Source organism: Branchiostoma lanceolatum, chromosome 8, assembly GCF_035083965.1.
Source record: "Branchiostoma lanceolatum isolate klBraLanc5 chromosome 8, klBraLanc5.hap2, whole genome shotgun sequence".
NCBI classification, from domain to species: domain Eukaryota; kingdom Metazoa; phylum Chordata; class Leptocardii; order Amphioxiformes; family Branchiostomatidae; genus Branchiostoma; species Branchiostoma lanceolatum.
In genome coordinates, this window is record NC_089729.1 from 21001472 (window position 1) to 21023294 (window position 21823).

Here is a 21823-nt window from a genome sequence, read left to right on the forward strand (position 1 = left end):
TCAGATCGTCCTGATTGATTTACAGAAAGACCAATTACTGAAACAGGCAGACATATCAGCGGGAGATAGAGATCGGTTGTGCGTTTATTCATTACGCTTCGCCCAGCGCGCGCATTAATTCAATTAAAGGAGATGCCATACAACCCGATCCGCATGCTGTTGTCAGTATTGTATTTCGTGACCGTTAAAATGTTTTCCATTAGTTGATTGTTGCAGAAGAATGGCATAGACACCACTACGCCCACTTCTAAATGTATGGATGACTTGAACTTCAATCTGAAATAGCTGGAATCCAGGCTTGTTAGCTTTGGTCAGCTCCCAACAGGACCAAAGCTAGTAAGACTGGACTCCGGGCTATTTCAGAATGTAGTGATCGGGTAATCCGTACATTTGTTGAGATGTATGGACACTGGTACTGAATGTCCCCAAAATCTTTGTGTCATAATTTTTTACATTGAATTCGTCCATATAGTTACCTTGAAGAGAAAAAGATCACGTGCCATTCTGAGTACATATCAACCCAAAAAAGGTCTTATTCTTATACCAGCAGCAGTTGAAAAAAGTCCTTGTCTTCCCATATCGAAGCCTATGACTATGTGTAGCTTCTACCAGACTCTATGGGCAGCTGGAATAGGCCAAATATGCGGACTAATTTGACAGAGGAGTTTGCCTGCCAGAGGGGTACGGTTTGCCGCTTGTATCCGGCCAATGTCTACCGATTCTACACAGTACAGTTAAACCATGGGGTCTATCACAGAATGCTGTATCTATTTTCATTTTCATGGCTCATTCGTTCGATTTTTTTAGAAAAAAGATTCAAGAATCAAGAAATCAATATGCTGTGGCCTAAGAAAGCCCGTCGGTTTCGGTTTCAACCTATTACTTTTACGTTGTATTGATATTGATTGAAACGGGACGCTGTACACATCGTAAGGCTACCTGCTACCCCAGGTAATTTATTTCTGCACACGGGCAGTTGTTTCTGACTCATGTCTCCGTGAAATGGGCCTGAGGCGGCACATTGACTCGGAGCTCGCACGACTCTATTTGCCTCCTTGGTAACGCAGCGCACAGGCCAAAGAACACTCATGTGATGAATTGCTTGAAATACTATTAGAACAAAGCAGATGCTGTTAGAAAAAAGCAACACACACCTCTGCCAAATGTGACCATTAACATTTGACACACTATACTAGTGATCACTTGTCTACAAAGACCAGATGTAATCGATCCCCTGAGTGGTCTTCTTGGGCAGCTTTGACTGTAACGTTTGTAAAAAGTAGCACATTCTATTTACTGAGTCACTTCTTTACTTTGAAACCCATGTAAAGTTTGCATAACAAGGTATTTGTAGTATTGATTATATACTTTCGTTTATATACGTTTATTGTAACATATGTACCAAACATGTCAAAAAATAAGAAAATGCAAACTGTGTAGACTAATTTCACTAATGATTGTTTTTATAAGGCAATAAAACAACAGCATTGCATATAACGTTACACAGACAAACTTGGAAACACATACACACACACACACACATACACACACACACACACACACACACACACACATTGTACACACATTGTACACACGCACGCTTCCCTTTGAGGTGAAATAATAAATTTCTTAAAACATGAAAAAGAGAGAAAGTTACAGGTGTACAAAGAAAGGCCACGCCCCTTATCTGTGCGCAAGCTTGGCGACCTTTGACATTTTAGCTTTTTTCAAAATGGCGGTGCGACTCAGTCGTGTGTGTTTGCGCTACCGCAGAATACTCTTTGTCGCGCTAGGAATTCTGCTTTTCCAGACTTTTATAGCGTGGAACTTTTACACCATCAGCCAGGAGGAAAACGAACGGATACAGGAACTGAAGGACAGGATCAAGCGCGAGTCGGAGAGCCGGCGGAAGAGATCTCCGGGTGCCGGCTCCGTCGACTTGCGGGAAGTTTTGAAGGTAAGGAAGCGTCAGGAAATATCCAAGCAGATACTGGGGTGCGAGATCGTAACGCCTTCTCTCTCACAGCCACTCACTCCACTTTTGAAAAGAATGTCCCTCCCCGTGCCCACTGTTTATTTGGTGATTTTCGGGAATGTCAGAGAAACTCGGTCGTCACGAAAAAAATTGTTTAATACGATTTCCTAACCCAACATCTGCTTGGAGATTAGGCAGCCACGTCGCCTGCAAAAAAATACCTTGTAATATTTCTTGACACCTATACCAGAACATAAGTCTAACGCATAATTCTGGTAAAATTTTACCCATTGAATTCAGGAATGCAACAGTTTAATATACAGTAGACTAGAATGTGACGACATCACAAGGTTTTGTTCACCACTCGTATTTCTTGGAAAAGTGTTGTATTTCTTGTGAGTTTCTGAAATATGTACGACACCATTTTTCTTGTAAACCTGTCATTACGTTAGAAATGATATGTAAGGACAAAATTATTGCTAGCTGAGAAGAAAAATATATATAAGAAAGTAAAAAGATGCGGACACCATCAAATGCCATGCGAGAAATTTCTAACTTAAAGTTTTCTCCCATGCCATTTGATGGCATCTTCATTTCCATTTTCTAAAATCCTTTTTGTTTGTTGCTCAGCTAACAATGATTTCTTAGCAGTTTGTGCTTTTCACTAAAGAACAAATAAAAAAGTCAACATTTATTGAAAACTCGCATAACTTGATTAGCAAACCACACAGTGACAAAGACTCTACAGGGCAATCTGAGATGGCAGACTTCACCCCAGTAGGGCAGAAACACACACATGCACAAGTACACACACACACACACACACACATACACACACATACACACACACACACACACACACACACAATGATAAGTCAAAACAATACTCCCACTCTTGTGATGAAGCATAACCTTTGAGCCATCTTGGTTGCGGTGTGAATGTGCACATGTGTTTCCCATATGGAACCTGGCACCAGCCCACCTGAAGATTTGTAGTAATTGTAACGTTACCACTAAATGTTACCTCTAGACTGGCATTTTCGACTTCAGTCTAACATTACTTAACTCATTAACACACCAGGTTATTAGAAAAGCAATGGTGAATTTAGATATATCTAGTAATGCAGCATTAGTGATTCCCAACTTATGCACACTTCAGATGTCCTGGTGTTCAAGACATTCTTGAGAAGGCCTTGATGATGATATTGTTGTTTTTAATGAAACAGTTTTAGGGTACCCGGTGCCACATGTACATGTTCACACAAACAGCACTGTTTAAGCATAACCTTCTTGGCAAAGGTAATTAGTACTGACCACAGAGCAGCCATTGTCCTTGTACCAGTGGTCGATTGTAAACCGTGTGTATGATGTTTGTTAGAAAGTGCTGAAAATTTGGCAGCAAACTGCAATCCCAGTATTGTTGTTCTATTGTTCACTGTAGTTTTATTCTGTAATAGAAGATAACAGTTTTCCCCCTTCATTCTTCTTAGTAACAGCAAGGATGTTCGTTGGTAACATTTGTAAGATAAATTGATCAAGACAAGTCTATTTTCTGATTGATAATATTTTGTAGTAAGACTAAGAGTCAATAATACAGAATATATCTGTTATATATGGTATTGTAATGTACATTTGTAAGGGCTATAATTTATAATGAAAGGGGAATACATGTACTAGTATACATGTACATAGTCAGGGCTACAGACTAACTTTTAGACCTAGGAGCACTGTGCTCCTAACTCAAAAAAGTTAGGAGCACCAGCAAAAATCTAGGAGCACCACTACAAAAAGTTGGAAGAACAAGCAAAAGTCTTGGCCATACCAGGTAATACTCCTATTAATAGTATTAATCAATGTTAACAACTGGGAATAACATATTTGAATAGATCATAAAAGATAAAAGCCTACATTTGGCAATTCAATCCATTCAATACGATTTTCGCGGTAGGGTTGGAATACCTATATATTTTCAGCTTACCGCTTAGTTCTGCAGCCATTATCCTGGCGCAGATCTGATTTTTTTATTGTCGCACCGTGCGACCGTGATTTTAAATCTAGTCGCATTCTCAAAAAACTGGTCGCATATGCGACTAATCCGGTCGCACTCACGAGCGCTGATAGTAGATGTATTTGATGGGGGTTCTACCGTTCTAGGCAGCTAGGTTACTGTTAATTCATTTAATTTGTGGCACCAAACTTTCAAAGCACAGTGAAAATCTTCTTTGAGCTTGAAACAGTATGATATGAACACAACGGAAATGCTGGCGCCTTTTTGTGAGTGAGATGAGTTTGCCCCAGAAATGTCAGCAACATTTCAAGATTAACAGTATATGGTATAGAATACAATACATATGGTCTGTCTCCTGTTCTAATTTCTGGATTCAGGTTATTTGATCTCAGCCTATCTAAAGATATCGCTGGTTTGTATGACAGTTTGAATAGTTGACCTGTCAGTCAAATGCAAGCCTTGCCTAATTGCTGAAGGTGATAAGAGTTAGTACTAGTAGTACTAGTAGTAGGCAGACTGCTCAGCGTGCCACAACCCTTCATGATATTTATCTTGGCAGACTTTACAGATGAAAGTGTGCCAAATGATCCCCCCAGCCCATTTTATCCCCTTGTTTGTGACCTGTCTGTCTGAGGGAGAGTTTTTTTCCAGCCCTTGGGTTTTATTCTATAATGCCTGCTTACCTCCCAGTGTGATTTGGCCTGATTCTAAGAAAGACATAAATGGCAGTTTTGTATGTCAAGATGATAGAATGCAGTGCTCAAAATGAGTCTTGCTGTATGTTTTTCTGTGGGCCAGTGAAAGCTCTGATTGGGGAAGCGGGTATCCTCCTGTACTTTCCCGTTTTGGCCAGTGTGATTTTTCTCCTTAATAATGCAAATTAGATATAATTTGCATAATTCACATCAATCAATGTTCCGCTTGTACCAAGTTACATATGTGATTCCTGTCCTTAAGCACAATTGAAATTTAACTTTTCCTCATAAATCATGCAGATCAGGTCCTAATTTACATACCATTACATTGGTCTTCAAGTTACCTATAGCCAGCATAGGTAAAAAATCATGAAAATTTGTTGATCCCTTCTCGACCCATCCTTCTTCAATGTCAGCAACTGAAACACTCTTAGGCCATGTTGATTTGATTATATGGATGACATCCTTGCGCATCAATTTTCGTCAGATTCCAAAAATGAAAAAAGTTTTCCACCATGCACTCAATACAGTTAATCATACAAAGTATCTGCAAGCTGATCAAATATACGCCGTAAATTGCAAAAGAAATATTGGAAAACATTGCTGATGTTGTAGAATGCCAAAATCATTTCCAAAGTCAAACAAAAGTTTTGAAAGAACAAAAAAGAAGAGCCTACATGTATATTTCGGTATACAGTACCATACTCTTTGGATTTAGTTATTTGTCCAGCCTACCTGACCACGTAGATTTTATAATGAAGGCAACTTTTTGTTTTCCTTACCTTTTTTTTTATTTGCACGTTAGCATCAGTTTTGGGGTTCCCAGAGGATGTCATCCATATTATCAAATCAGCATGGCCTTAAAGTTAAAAAAAAAGCTACTGGAGGGCCGCTGCTTGATGGATTGTCATGAAACTTGTTACGTGGTTAGGTCATTTCCTATCAAAGCTATGATTAGATTTTAGGCCCCCTAGCACTTTCCTTGATATTACAGCAGTATTTCCGGTTTTCATATTTCCTGTCCTGGGCAACCTATAGGTTACAAGTTTTGGGTGGTAGATAGCTCATAGTCTTATGCTCAGAAAGAAGTGACATGACAGGTTTGTTTTGAGCCTTAAAGTTAAACAATGTCAATAAAATATACCTACCAGGTGTCACACAAATATTTGTCTTTATTCAATGTATATTTTTAAACCGATGGGACCTAAATGTAAAGTAGAAGTTTGACGTGACAGTTTGATTATTTATCTGTACTTTTACTTTTTGACCCTGAAAAGAAAGTGTAACTTTAGTACAAAGACCGCACAGGAAGGTTCAGTGATTGTAAGAAAGGTAGTGTTAGTAGACCATAACCCATAAACACACCTGCAGACCTGCCGGGGACACCCTAGCCAGCATACACACCTGTGCACAGGTAGTGTTTTGTAAGGGGAGAGATCAGGTGCAGACAGCAAGACTGACCTTGTTGACCTACAGGTCATTCAGGTGTCGGTTTGCCTGTCAGTCACATGGTTACAGAAAGTTCTGGCAAAGAAATAATTTGAAAAAAAACCCACAGAAAACGTGTTCTTTTTTATACTTACTATAGATTTCTAGGGGACCGGCTTTTTAGCAAATGCCGACAAACGCCCACTCTGGTGAAGTCTGCGCTGCACGAATCTAGTTTTATTTTGCTCGGAATATGTTCAGGCTGTGTTCCCATTAATTAATCCTGAGTTTCAATTCAATCCATCGATCCAAAGTTAAATAAAGCGAACTTGACGATTCTTACCTGGCCAATGCCCAGCAAAAATGGCATTTTAGCGAATATATCAGCCAAAATATCAGCCATCGTGACGTGACACGGGCGCTAAATCTAACACCATAAACATGTTAAACATGTTGTCCCGTGTTAATGTGTACTCAGTTTCCGTGCTGTAAACATCTGTAAAGTTACCTTTTTTTTACAAAAGCGCAGGAATCCACGGCCCCGGACGTAAACATTCCTATATGGCGGACTCATTTGCACATTTGGGACAGCATACAAGCTGCCTCTACCCTGTATATGTATTGTATTTTGTAAAAAAAAAGTGACTTTACAGACGTTTACAGCACGGAAACTGAGTATGTCATTCATGCCATAGTTTATCTGCAAAAAATTTCCTGGGAACGTGAACAGAGCATGACTAAAAGCTGAAAACCTCAAAAGAATTTGTATCGAAGGACCAGCCATCGAACAGTCCCATTTCTACAGGGATATTAAAAAAGAGAAACTTGTGAAATGAAACACCACGGGCACCATGTTGAATACTCATGAATATATTGCCTCTCAGAATGCAGGAAATAGCGTTTAAGAGGGTTCAAAATATCAAAAGCCTAGAAAGCTTGTGCCTGATGGCGCGAGATGGTCGGGCCTTCAGCCCTCCTTAGACGGCCTGCGGCCGTTAGTCTGGCAGAAACACTGGTCAGGATCCTTTCCGTGCCAGGCTGGAGGCCTGCCCGCCTTAGCCTGGGACCTCAACTCCCCCTCTACTTTGCCTTTGATGGGCCATATTGGGGTAACAATGATAATGATAATACAATGGAAACACATATTCACAGTGTCATGATTTTGCAGTGGAATGGTCACTGAAAACCTAAAGAATAAAGCCTCTAGGAAAATGTTAAGATTTACAGTACTTTTGACCAAAAGCCTCAATCAGTGGTCATTATTGGTAATCCTCAGCCTTATTTGTAATCCTCATACCTGAAATGCATTATAAAAGCAACTTCCATGTCTTTATCCCTTGTACTAGTAAGCCTAGGAAAAAAATGTTGTGTTTCCAGTTATCCAACCGACACTGTTAAAAACCTGCTGACCCTAGCCTTATTTTTGGTTGAACGCTGGAAAGGGGGAAAGGGACATAAAAGTTTTACCTGACATCTGAATATCAAACCAGACTTCCTGAATATTTTACACTCTGTCAACAGATGAAGGTTTTGAACAGTTTATGTATGAATGTCAAGTAAATATTGTTGTTCTGTTTATCAAGGTATATTTGTTGGATCACCGGCAGAAATCTACAAAGAAAAAGAGATAATCCTGACCCTATAATGTTTTGGGACTGTAACCTGAAACACAAAATGTTTTTGCTAGGCCTTACCTGTCAGGGGAATCATACTTAGTACATGTCATTGTCTAATGGACCCTGTAATGGCATGGATTCTATCTTGGTAGCATGAAACAGGGCATGCTGAGCTGTTCTTATGGTAAAGGATTATGGGCTTTTACTGTACAGTATCAACCTAATATTGCAGAAGGCCATATGTGTGAGAATTTGGTAGCAAAACTGAAAATATTCCGGATAAGGAAGTCTGACTTCATGTTATTGTCATTTACAGGCTCAGTTTAGCACATTCGTGCAATAAGTATTGAATGAAACAAGAACAAATTGATATGTTTTGATCCTTGGGCCACACCAATTTGATTTTTTGGGTCATAAAAAGCAAATGGAATTATGCTTATTATAATAGATGGAGTAGCTATATGATTGAAACAGAGTCTGATAAAATAGTCAGTACCTAATGGTACACACAGATTCAAGTTTTCCTGCCAGCCCTCTGTATTCATCTTACTCTTTTCCTGAATTACTACCATATTTTTACCTTTGCCAAGAAGGTTATGATATGCATGGAGCATTCGTGTGTGTGTCCTTCTGTCAACATGATAATTCGAGAATGCCTGAATGGATTGTCTTTATACTTGATACATGGTTAGGTCTTGGTGAGACCTCAAAATGATTAGATTTTGGCCCCCTAGCAGCTTGCTATGGTACTGCAGCCAAACTTCTGGGTTTTATATTGCGTGTTCTGGACATGCTGTGGTCATGGTATTTGAGTGGTAAATAGCTCTTGGGAGGAAGAGTAAGTTGCGTAGGTTTGGGCCCCCTAGCGGATTTTCAGGAGCTGATTTTTACTTCAAACTTTGAAAGAGAATAACTGAAGGGGTTGACGGATTGTCATGACATTTCGTATGTAGATAGCTTAAATGATGATTGACAAAATCATACTTATTATGCAAGTCAGTGTCTAATTTGCATGATTGATGAGGAATGGAAAGTCTATTGTAGCATTTCCTTATAAATCATGCAAATGAGGGCCTTCTTTGCTAAGATAAACTTTCCTGCTTTGAACAACTTATGTTATTTGGGTAGAGAAGATGACATATTTCATGCAAATGAGGTCCTTATTTGCACAATAAATGGTAAGATATGCAATAGTCGGCGAAGGTACATGTATGGGGTCGTGGCACTCTAGTCTGTACTAATGAACTACACAGTCTTATATCTGTGTGGCATTATCAAAAACTGATTATTGTTATACAAGAAATTTCAGACCTTTTAAGGTACACTGTTGATTCCTTTTGTGCCAAACTGCCTCCCGAATAGCAGTAATCACCTCCCCCTTCCAATAGTTCCTCAAAATTGTCAAAGAGTTTGGCCTTTGACAATAAAGGTCGGCCATGAAATAGGCTGGATAAAAGAGTTTGAGTCCGTTAGATGTGGTTTATGAGGCCATCTGCAGTTATTTGGAATGCCGGTCCTAACTCAGCCAGGTTGGCTTGCAGACAACATCAGTGTGAGCTGGTGTCTTCTAATTAACATCACTCTCTGGTAGTATTTTCTGTTAGACCAGGGATGTCTCCAGCTTTCAATTAGAACTTGTCTGTCCCACTCAGTATTTTGATAAGTTTTTTTGGGTGAGGGGGGGGGGTGTAGCAAATAGATCAGCAAAGGTCAAAGGCATGTCACTGTGGAGAAAATACATTTTCCATGTCATGAAGTTCAGATTTTGGTCCCTCCACACTCAGACTGGGATGAATGGGGTGACATTTTTCTCTTCCCACAAGACAATTTCTGGATGGGTCCTGGAGACAGCCCTGTTTATTACAATACAAACCCAGATTGTATGGACCCAATCCAGCCAGAAGCGGGCATGCATGGCCTGTTGTAAAGTCATTAACAATATCAGAGTGCCATCTGCAAGTGCAGGTTCGTACTGGTTAGAACTGGAGCTGTAAATTGAAAGCGTGTGTTGACTTAATTCTGCTGTTGAAACAACCGTGATAATGGAATAGAAGACAGAACATATAGTTGTGGTGTGATAGTTTGGGGTGACTGAGAAGTGAAAACAAAACACTAAACCATTGGAATATTTCAGATTAACAATTATCGTTCCTCAGAGCCGGAAATACTTGGTGTTTGTGCACCCAAAATTGGAGCTGTGCGCCAACTTGTTGACTGTTATATAGATTTTTGTGGAGGGCACCATTGAACACTAGTAATGGTATACAGCCTCTTCTTGACATATGACTTGTATCTGTATCTGTATCTATATAGCCGGTATAACCGCCATTAGGCGTAACACACCAGCTTCGCAGGCACGCGGCGCGGCAGCAGCTGGTCATATTACACCGAACGGTCTGTTACACCGAGTCTAGACTTGGTGTGTGTTCTTCATGTATGGTTAGGTTATCTCTTCTTTTATCAGTACATGTATATATGACGTAGATGCATACAATATTTGTTCCTTTCCTTCCTGTTTGTCAGTCTCCCACAATGCTCAAATGACTATCTCATTATAAAACCTGCTTGCCACCATGAGTTTATCATGCCTGACCTTTGGCATGGCTAAGGTTTTATTTTGTTTGTTTGTATTGCATGGCATAACACACCAACTTTGTACTGATGAGTAAAAGCTGCATATTTGCACAGATTTATTTGATTCACTTACACCAGGATGGACCCCTACACTTACCCATAAGTACTCGAGGTTTGGCTGTTCTCAGACACAGGACCTCCATTTAACGTCTTATCCGAGGGATATCCGAAGCCGAAGCTAGGTACTCATTAAGTGTCGAGTGAGGAAAGTTTTGTATTTTTCTCAGACACAGTCACCCAACAAGCTGATTTGATTGTGGGTGCAAGTTTGCATCTTGAACTGTGCCTTAATGAAACACAACTGTTACAGCTTCTGAATCAGTATTGCATGGCTGGACAGTGGTTCAGATGTTAGAGTCACTCACTCACTCACTCACTATCCGGTTTGTCGTCTTCTTTTCCCCATCATCTGGGGGTTTGACGTGCTTGCATGCTGATGGGGGAGCTTGGTGGCCGCTCGCCAGGTGCCTCTGTCCTGTGGATTCACATCGTGTAGGTTGAGGTGGTGGAGGTCCTCCTTGATGTTATCAATCCACCTTTTCCTTGGTCGTCCTTGTGGATTTCGGCCCTCCACGGTCATGCCGATGATTTTCTTGGGCCACCTCTCCCTGTCCATTCTTTCAAGATGCCCATACCAACGTAGACGATTGGATCTTATCACATCCTGCACACTGTGTACACCTAATCTGGCTCTAAGTTGTTTTGTTGAGAGTGTTTCTGAGAGTTTCCTGGGACATAACCATCGGACCATGGCATTGTCGCTCCTGTCAAGCCTCTTGATGTCCTCTGTTGCCACAGCCCATGTCTCCGAGGCATAGAGTAGGACACTTCTGATGCAGGAGTTGAAGACATGTCCACGGTTTCTGAGAGGTATGTAGCTGTTTGTGAGTATGGGCAGGACCTCGTGGAAACTCTTCCAAGCAGACTTAATCCTTGCCGTCACCGCATCGGAGCAGCCTCCTGCCTGGCTGATCATGTCCCCCAAGTAACAGAAAGTTGGCACCAAGTCATTATTGCAAAGTTTGTTTAAATGCCATTTACTTTCTCATGATCAGTATGGGAGAGGAGGTGAAGTCTGCCCTCTCTGATGATCTTGTTTGAATATTTAAAAGATAAATGTTGAAAGAAGCCACGGTGCCCTGACCTTGTATTCAGTCCAACTTGACAAGCTGTTTCTACTTGGAGAGAAGACATTTAACATATCAAACTGCTGCCAAACTGAAGTCATAGATAATGTTGTAGTTGTCATGTCTGTTTGGTGTAGTGGTCTGCACACCCTGCTGCATTGCCACACCTGGTTCAAACTCTATGGCCCCAGTCCCCGGGTTGTGCACGACTCAAAAGAGTTGCATTGTCCCGTCAGAATGGGATGTAAAGACGGCAGCCCCATGTATGAGGGACCTTATGGTGTCAAACCAATGCACGTTAGAGCTGAGCCTCACTCTATTCGGGTGTAAATGAATACTTAGCATCGGCTAGGGACATCCCTTGGATTGAACATTAAAGGAAGGTGCGGTGTTTCATTAGAGCCACATCAATCATGTTAAAGAACCCACCACACTTACTGAAATGAGTAGGGATCCATACCAGTGCGAGTGCATCCAATAAATTAGCCGGGATAGGCAGCTTGCACAGTACAAACCTGGTATGTTATGCCATGAGATGTAGTTTATTAGTAGTTTAGTAGGTTATTGAGATACCCTTTAGCCTTCTAGGGGCTAATCACTTTTTGATTGTATGTCCCAAATATTTTGATTTACGTAATTCACTATACTCAATGCTATCGTTGGACTTACCAGGATTTATCTCAATGGACTTAAATAGCAAATTTAAGTACATAATGACATGTGACAACCCATGCATGGTATACATTGGGAAATATATCAAAGAATGTCTAGACGTAAGAAACTCCTCCAATAATTGTAAAATCCCATTGTCATCCCATACTACTACACCATATTGTATAAGATAGACTAGTACACCATATTGTATAAGATAGACGGATTAGCCTAGTAGAATGTTATCTATGTACCAGTGAATGCCATACTCTGTACCTTGTACAATTGTTGAGCAATAAAGTTATTATTATTATTATTACATTCATATTTACATATATCTTATAATCTTAGATACATACACAAACATAGATATAAACAATTCCAAGGTCAAAATACAGTACATACAAATAACACATCAACAGTCTAAAATCATTCGTCTTTCACAATATTGATAACCATAGTACCCACAAACTGTCTAACACTAGCATCAATTGATATTAGTCGGCAGATCGTTTCACAGTCTCACAGCTCTATATACGAACGTTTTCTTACCACTGTTACTGTTCAGTTTAGGCAAGAAGAAATTATCCATTGACTGTCTTGTTGAGCATGTATGGCGCTCATGAAAGTTTTTACCAATGTCCTTTGGCTCCCTTGTGTCAAAAATTCAAATGAATAGTTTTATAGTACTAACACTTAGTTGGTTTGTTGGGTATGCAATATTAACAAACAAACAAAGAACCCAACACACTTCTTGAGAAGAGTAGGGCGGACTCAAGGTGCTTGGGTTGATAAGCGAGCAATCTGCATTGCTCTATCACTAGCTTCTTTGAAAAGGACAATGCTTCACCTCAGCAGACTGTTTCACCTAACCCTAAATTAACTTTGTCTGGTTGTAAATAGAGAACTTCTCATACAGAAATGTAAAAAAAACATTTGACTGATGATTCAGCACCATGGACAGACAATGCACTGATTCGTTATCCACTTTTTACATACATCAGTTTTTATCGTTGAAAAAAAATCTTAGTTACTTGAATGCTATTTATACCATCCATATAATTTTTTGTACTCCACTCCCTTTTATCTTAAGAAAAGGCTGACTGGTATTTCTCCGCTTTTCCACTGCTCAAATGCACTGCTGGTCCTAGATCTATATGGATATTTGAACCTAATTGTTCAGATATAGTGATGACTTTCTCAAAGCTTACTTTACATGATATACTTGTTTGGTCTGTGAAAAACAGCTAAGTTGAGAATCCTGGTGGAATGGTTCCAATTCTACACTCTATTTGATAGAGATAACCATCTGGGAAATTGTTCTGAGTGCTTTGCACACTGGTCGATCAATTTAATCTTCTACGGGAGTCTGTGTAGTGAATGTTGGATGCGTAGTGTTATCTCTACTGGGAGATGGTCCAATAGAGACATGTCCGTTTTCATAACTGTCAATCAACCGCCAAGGACTAACATGATGCATATGGTTAAGATATGGTAAATCATGAAATATTCCTGTTAGCTTTATAGTACTTATCATATCCCTAACATTGTATTGCTACTTTGCTTCAACTGCAACTGAAAGCACTGCAAATGCCTCCTTTCCTCTCCTACTTAAAACCTTTAGCACAGTGAAGTGGCGATTTGGCACCCAATTCCCTATTAGTTACAGAGTTTGAAAAAAAACAGTAAAAGTCTATTTACGGTACATTGTTGTATTATTGTACTATCCCTGAATCCTGGGACCCTTCTAGTCCCACAGACAAAATAGCAACATTGAGAATATATGTTAATGTTGCATTGTATATATATATATATATATATATATTGGGAATCACAGAAATGCACAGATAGATCTACTTGTAGACAAGCCAAAATCAAAACTTCATTCCTCGGGGGAAATAAAAGGACTTAGACAAAGGAGACAAAATTTGCGCTGGAAGATGACAGAAATGTGACCACTGCCTCAGATATGACTGCAGTGTGTGGCTCTGATGTGCCTCATAACTAAATCTCGCATGGGGCAACCTATTAGTATTTCTAAACCAAGGTAGCACACTGCACTGCTCAGATTTTGCAGTAAGGATGCCCCTTTTCCACACGGAAATGTAATTGCCCATTGTTGATGTGGGCTGGGCTTTTCAATCAGTGGTGGTTTGATCCGTCTTCACATGAAGCTGACCTGTGATATGGGACTCAGACAATACCTCACCTCCATGGAATGAAGCTGACTGAACTATTACAAGACAGCCATTACTGTAAATGTTAGTATTTTCACGGTGGTTTCTCAGTTTTTGCTGTGATCTCTTCACAGTGAACTTAAAACCATCACAAAAATGCTTGTTCTGTCTTCTGCCCATCCACCCCTGGGCCAGTGTTTAAACTGCAAACTAAAAACCACCAGCAACAGTCCATTTTCTCCCTACCACTAGATTTAATTCCTGCAATCAGAGTATACTAGTGTGGAAGAGACGTTCTGTCGTTGACACGCATGACTGAAATGATGTAATGGAATGATGTAATGAAGTACGGAATTGTAGCTATGGACTATTAATTTTTTTCTCCTTAACGAGTCTATCAAAAAGTTAAATGAAATCCAAGCAAATCTATTTGTTACTGAGTGTATTAAGTAAAGTGAAGCCCCTATAGCTCAACTAGTAGCAGCCTCACAGTTGGTAACTGGGAGACCTCGGTTCAAATCCGGGGAAGGGCATCTTGTTTGGGGCTGCACCCGTTTTTCAGAAGGGATGTAAAATTGTGTTGGAGGAGGTGCCTTGAGCATGTTTAAGGGGAAGAGCTGCCAACCCATTCCTGGAATAATACACTCTGCTACTGAAACAGCAAGGAAACCTGCTGCCTTATGTGCCACTAGTCACTACTAGGGTCTGAACGAAGGAAGGAATGAATGAAAGAAAACCACATGCATCTAACTACTCCTTGAATTTTAGGCTTCTTTTTTATTGATATGAAATAAAAGACCCCATGTGACATTCTGGGCACATATTAACCCTAAAATGCCCCTATAGCTATTTTGGTACCAATATTTTAAGAGAGTCTTTTTGTTCGTAGTTCTTCATTGGACAAGCTTTATTGAAATGTCTTTTAAAAGTTACATGGTTCTATGCAGTATAGTAGAAGCATGCACAGTATAGAAGTACATGTAGCATGGGGTGTTTTTACAAAATGCCTGTTTTTATTGATTTGTCCACTTGCTCCAGTAATTTTCTGCAAATATATCACAATTGGCAAAAATACAACATACGAGATTAAAACATTCAGATTTCAAATTACAGATATGGCCTAACTGTTATTGACAGTTTTTAGCTGGATGTCTGAAACTCAAGTACTATAAATTCATTTTCATGGAGACTTAATCTTGTGGTAGATTAAGGGAAAGGAGTTTTTCGCAGTGTTTAAGTTCATGGTTGAAAGAATCTGCAGGACAATACCACAATGGAAACATATTTGTAGTAGAAAAGTCACTAAAAAAAGACATTTCAGGATTTATAACATAGCAGAAAAGACATTTCCCTCCCTCTGCCTATCCGGCAGCTTTCCAGGCCGATCAAATGAAGCCCCATTTTCCACTCTGCTGCACATATGGATGTCACGGTGCTACAATGTACACATCCTGATTTTTCTATCACATCTATCAGGCTACGGCCTGAGCTGAACATTGATTTTCTCCCACCCCTGTAATCTTGTCGTCTGTAGAAATGGTTGGTTGGATGGATGGAGTGTTCTATCAGGTGTGCACCATCATCGTTTGTCACCTTCAGGAACTAGAGTCAAGGGGAGGTCAGCAAGGAAAGGAGAACAGCAAACATCTCAGGGCCATGATCGTGTACGGGGAGGCTTGTGTTGGGAAAATGGAACTAGAACATAAGATGGGTTTATCCTGCATACGGATTTTTTCTGTTGCCAGGAAGGTTACATAATTGTATGTATTTTTATGGCATTTGTGGTTTTGTTTATGAGAGCAATGATTAACTCAAGAAACTATAGATGGATTGTGTGCTTCCATCATGATGCAAACTTTGCACCTGTCTCAAACCTTCATGTAGCCTGAGTACCAGCCTCCGAAGTGACCGCTGGCTCAAAAAAATTTGCTTGCTAACCAATTTTTTTGAGCCAGCGGTCACTTTGGAGGCTGGTGCTCAGGCTAACCTTCATGATGGTTGATGATATGAATTGTGTGTATTCCTGATCTGAACGTTGTTTTAGTTTTCTTTGTAAAATTGCAGCAATCTAGTAATAAGTTATATTGACATGGTGGCATTTTCTTTATTTGATTAGTCACCATAGAATGTTTACATCTAACATAAACTCTCATAATTCTGCTGGGTACCCTCCAACTAGTCCAAGACTGCCACTTCAAACAAATGAGTTATTAACACCTAATCTAATTCTAAAGAATATCTTGAACTCCGGGATATCTGAAGTCTGCATATCTCTGAGATTGCTGATGCTGCATTAGTAGATTTCTTTAAATTTACTGTACACATCTTTTAATGTGTCAATCTTTGCATACCTGGCAGAATTAGTTTATGTTCCATATTCCTTTTTGTAGTCTTTGTAGCATCATCATCATCATCATCATCATCATATTTCTTACTTAAAGAGTTGAATCATACACAAAGTTCAGCCTCCAGTATTCTCCATCATACATCTTGTCAGTCAGCTCTTTTCCACAATAAGTTTCAGGCCTCTGTTCCTTTTGGCCTCTGGTCCAGGAGCAGTTTACCAGCTGGCAAGTAACGAGGCCAGGGAGACTTAACCAATGATGCTTGACTTCTGTAGAGATGGGTGGAAGGGTTTATTATTACCTTTGCCAAGAAGGTTATGTTTTCGGTAGCGTTTGTAAGTCAGTATGTATGTAGAAGACTGAAGGTACTGCAATGGAACTTCCTGTTTTGCTATCTCATGTTCTGGACATGCTTTGGTCGTGATTCTTTGGAGGAAGATTAAGTCGTGTAGGTTTGGGCCCCTTAGCAGCCTTTTTTGAAGCTCAGGAGCAGGTTTTGCTTCAGACTTTGAAAGAGAATAACTCAAGAAGGGGTTGATGGGTGGTCATCATTTTTATATAGTATGGTAGCTTGAGTGTTGATTTACTTAATTAGATACTTTTTAAGCAAATCAGTATCTAATTGTCACTATTAACGAGGAAAGTTTATTCATCTGCTGCATTTCATAGGACTCTCAAACATGTGACCAGGGGTGGATACCGGTTCGCTGGACCTGATTCGGACCTTTATAACATCCAAGAACCGAGTCCAAAAAACCTGAAAGCCAAAACCCGAGTCCAAAAAACCTAAACAGTACAAATATATTTTTCTATTTTGTTTGATAAAAAGTGGTTTGAGTCTCCCCTCTGACAAAAAAGGCATTTAAAATAAGTGCAACATTCAAATATCAAACACTGGTTTATCTTAAAAGTCTTCTCACCAAGAAACTTTTATAGTCGTGTGTGTCAGTATTAATTCTCTATGCTTAATATTGGTCTAATAAAACAAAACATCAACAAGACAGGATCAGGTCCAGGTTCAGGTCCGGACCTGAACCTATATCTCTGGACCTAAACTTGGACTTGGACCTTATTGAGCCGAACCGGTATCCACCCCTACATGTGACACATAAAACTGAGGAAGAGAAAAATATTGATAAATATCAACTATGTAAATGAAGACCTTGTTTACATAATTAATGAGTGAGAAAATAGTATTACTCAAGATGGGCTAAGGCCACACCAATTTCATTTCTTGGTTAACGGATTTTTATTTTCCAAAAAAAGCCTTCTGTTTTCATGATTTTTTTGTTTCAAAAATTTTTTTTTTTTTTTGAAAATAAAAATCCGTTAACCAAGACATTAAATTGGTGTGGCCTAACGGATTATCAAGATTTTTGATATGTAGGTAGCTTAAGTGATGAGTAGATGATAATCATGCAAATCAGATACTAATTTGCATAATTAATGAGGCAATTTCAAAAACGCTGCATTCCATGATAGGACTTTTCAAATATGACATTTGTAACTGAGGAAGTGAGGACTGTTGATAAAAAATATACAAGTGAAGACCTTATTTGCATAATACTGTAAATGAGAAACTACCATAATTCCGTACTTGTAAATGACAGCAATTTCATACTTGTGGCATTTGGAAGTTACGTGAATGTGAACATTATTAAATATAAATTATGCTAATGAGGACCTCATTTGCATAATTCATGATACATGCTAGAATAGCCTTTGTTTTAAGATCATACTTGGGACAACTTCTGTTATTTGGATGAAGAAGATGCACACCTAATATGATTTATAACAAGAGTTCTACGACCTCATACCTTCGCCAAATGGTTTTGACCTTTATGACTGACGTATTAGGAGTGTTTTTCATCAATCAAAAATCATACCAGTTGATCCTCCTCACCCAAATAATATAAGTTGTCCAAACCTCCTTGTTATGATTATGAGCTTAACAAAGAAGGTTATGCTAACATTTTTCATCAATAATGCAAATAAGCTCCTTATTAGCATAATTTGATTCAATGGTGTTCACATTCACACAACTTCTAAATGCAACAAGTATGAAATTGCCGTTATTTACTAGTATGGAATGATAGTAGTTTCTCATGAATTATGCAAATTAGGCCTACATTTGCATAATTTCTATCTATTGACATTCCTCTCTTCCTCAGTTACAAATGTCACATATTTGAATAGTCATATCATGGAACACAGCAGGTTTTTAAAATTGCCTCATTAATTATAATCTGATTTGCATAATTATCATCCAATCATACAAAGCATCACATAAGCTATCTACATACCAAAAATCATGACCATCCATCAAGCCCATCTCGAGTTATATTATTTTCTCATTAATTATGTAAATGAGGTTCTCATTTGCATAGCTGATATCTATTAATATTTCTCTCTTCCTCAGTTACATATGTCACATGTTTGCGAGTCCTATCATGGAAATTGATGAATGTATAAACTTTCCTCATTAATTATGCAAATTAGTTACTGATTTGCATAATAAGTATCCAATCATGTACATCATCGCTCAAGCTATGTACATGCAAAAAATCATGACCTTCCATCAAGCCCTTCTTGAGTTATTCCCTTTCAAAGTCTGAAGCAAAACCTACCCCTGCAGTTCCAAAAAAGTTGCTAGGGGGCCCAAACCTATACCACTTACTCTCTGCCCAACGAGCTATCTACCACTCAAAAATCAGTTCCATAGCATGTCCACAACACGAGATATCATAACAGGAAGTTCCGCTGCAGTACCGTAACAAGCCGATAGGGGGCCCAAAATCTAATCATTTTCAGGTTTCATCGAGACCTACCAACATACCAAATACCAAGACAATCCTTCCAAGAATTCTCGACTTATCGTGTTCACTAACAGACACACAGACATGCTCGGTATTCCCATGCTGTGGCACTGCATTAATGACTGTTCTTACTCATATAAGGCCGTGTATATCCAACTTTGGTCAAAATTTGTATGTTTCAGTCTTTTAATTGGTGTAAGGAGATATCTTTGTGGTTTGGTTTCACATGCTCCCAGTGGACTCTTCCAGGCTGGGAGTAGGTCAAAGTTGACGTTTGTTTTCGTCTGTCAGCTGTGACGAGAGAACGAGCTGGTCAACTGTCTATTTTCTTTGCATGATTCTAAAGTAGACAGATGTGGCTTTCTGGTGCATAAGAATTTTGGGGGCTTGCAATTAAGGTGAATCCTTTTCTGAGCCCTTCTTTTAGTGCTTTAAAGCATTACTGCCTATATGGGCAAGTCTATCTCTTGTATCTGCCCTACAGCTGGCTGATAGCCAATTTGTCCCTGGCAGTAACTGACGTTTCCTGCCTGCCTCATGACCCCTCATGACCAACTTTGCACCCATTTACCCGTGTCAATATCCCCTGAAACAATACAGCCCACACGTCGCAACCAGAAAGCATAGTATGAGCATACAATCTAACACATTTTTACACTTTTCTCGTTAATTATGCAAAACACTTCGCCCAAAATCTAATCATCTTGAGATTTCCCACATACACACCGACACACCAAATACGACAACAAACCATCCAGGCGTTCTCGACTTATTCTGTTCACTAACAGACACACAGACAAGCATCATCGAATAACCTACTCGACGAAACCATTGGTCGCGAAGGTAACAATGAGAAACACTTTATAATACATCAGTTATAAAGGTTAAGATCATTTGGCAAAGGTATGAGGTCGTGGAACTCTAGATGTGTATGAAATATACATAATGTATATTGTTGTAGCAAATGAAAGAAATATATGTATCTTGATTTTGTCTTTTTTGTCCCTTCAGGGTGAGGAGACATCCACAGAACTGAAAAAGAGGATACGTGGGAATTCTGGCACAAGGGAAAGTAAATTTAACGACCCTCCTGACAGAAAGTCTGGATCCAACAGTGACTTTATACACCGTAACCCCGCCCTGGAAAACTCTGTACAGAAATATGATGCAGATTCTGAAAAGAAAGCTTCCCTCTGGAGGAACCCTTCCGGACATAGCAATAAAAGCAGGGACTTCTCCTACGTTCCCAAGTGTGAGATCAAAGGGAAGGACGCCGTGTCAGCCTTGTCCAGAGCAAAGACAGCGCAGTGCAAACAGCAGCTGGCAGATACAGCATGTCTGATGCAGGAAGGGAAGCTGTTCCCTGAGTTCATCCCCAGATACTGTCCTGTAGATGGTAAGCTTAGAATAGCAGGGGATACAGTATGTGTATAGGTGGGTGTATTGAGGGTGTGTGGGTGGAGTGATTGGGTTGGGTTGGTGGTTTGGGTTGGTGGTTTGGGTGGGTGGTTTGGGTGGGTGGTTTGGGTGAGTGGGTGTGGGGTTGGATGGATGGATGGATGGATGGATGGTTGGTTGGTTGGTTGGTTGGTTGGTTGGTTGGTTGGTTGGTTGGTTGGTTGGTTGGTTGGTTGGTTGGTTGGTTGGTTGGTTGGTTTATTGGGATGCCCTTTAGGCCCTAGATGCATGCATGGATGGAGGATATTGAAAAATAATGAAAACTTTAGTTTTTATCTTAGAGTCTTTCAGCTTACATTCCCTGCCTATTACTGTAACACTGAACTACAGTTGTATTGTCCAATGGTAGGATGAAAGTAAATGTATGAGATTTTACTTTATCACAAGCACCATTCCTGATATTTTACCAGGAATAACCCAGACTGGTACAGATACTCTGTATTACACAGTGCCCTGTCCCATTGGGCTAAACCTACATGTAGCTACAGTTGGTCAATGTTGCCATCTAGTGGAGTGTTTGCAAAGTGCACAATGCAGTTAAACAAACTGTAGAGCAAGGATCAGTATTTAGTCTGCCCTAATAGTATCTATTCAGCAGGTCTGTCTAATAGAACATCCCTACTCTGTCTTGGGAATTCTATGGTAGAAGTAGGATAAACAACTGTTCAAGACATACATTTGTACATGTACATGTACTTACCAGTATTTCAAAACTACATGTACATGTATAGAAAACTGGTTTCTGATCTGTATCTGGTGCTGGGTGTGTTCATTTTTTGTTGGCATTAGGCCATGTTGATTTGATACCATATATGGATGACATCCTCTGGGAATCCCAAAACTGCTGCGAAGAAAAAAAAATTGTCCAAAAAGAAAATTTGCCTTCATTCTGA

At 39.6% G+C, this 21823-nt stretch overlaps 1 protein-coding gene and 1 long non-coding RNA gene across 2 annotated transcripts in view; one reads left to right on the plus strand and one right to left on the minus strand.

Moving 5' to 3' along the window:
- Window positions 1-1727: 1727 nt before the first annotated feature.
- Window positions 1728-21823, plus strand: part of LOC136439605 (xylosyltransferase 1-like) — a 49459-nt gene continuing 29363 nt past the window's right edge. The window contains exons 1-2 of the mRNA XM_066435054.1: window positions 1728-1957; window positions 20484-20868. Of these exons, the coding sequence (XP_066291151.1) occupies window positions 1733-1957; window positions 20484-20868 (610 nt within the window). The 5' untranslated portion in view covers window positions 1728-1732. The remainder of the gene's footprint in view (window positions 1958-20483; window positions 20869-21823) is intronic.
- Window positions 18718-20320, minus strand: LOC136439610 (uncharacterized). Its single transcript, XR_010756549.1, has 2 exons — window positions 19745-20320; window positions 18718-19509 (listed from the first exon to the last, which is right to left on the minus strand). It is a non-coding gene; the product is annotated as an uncharacterized lncRNA (long non-coding RNA).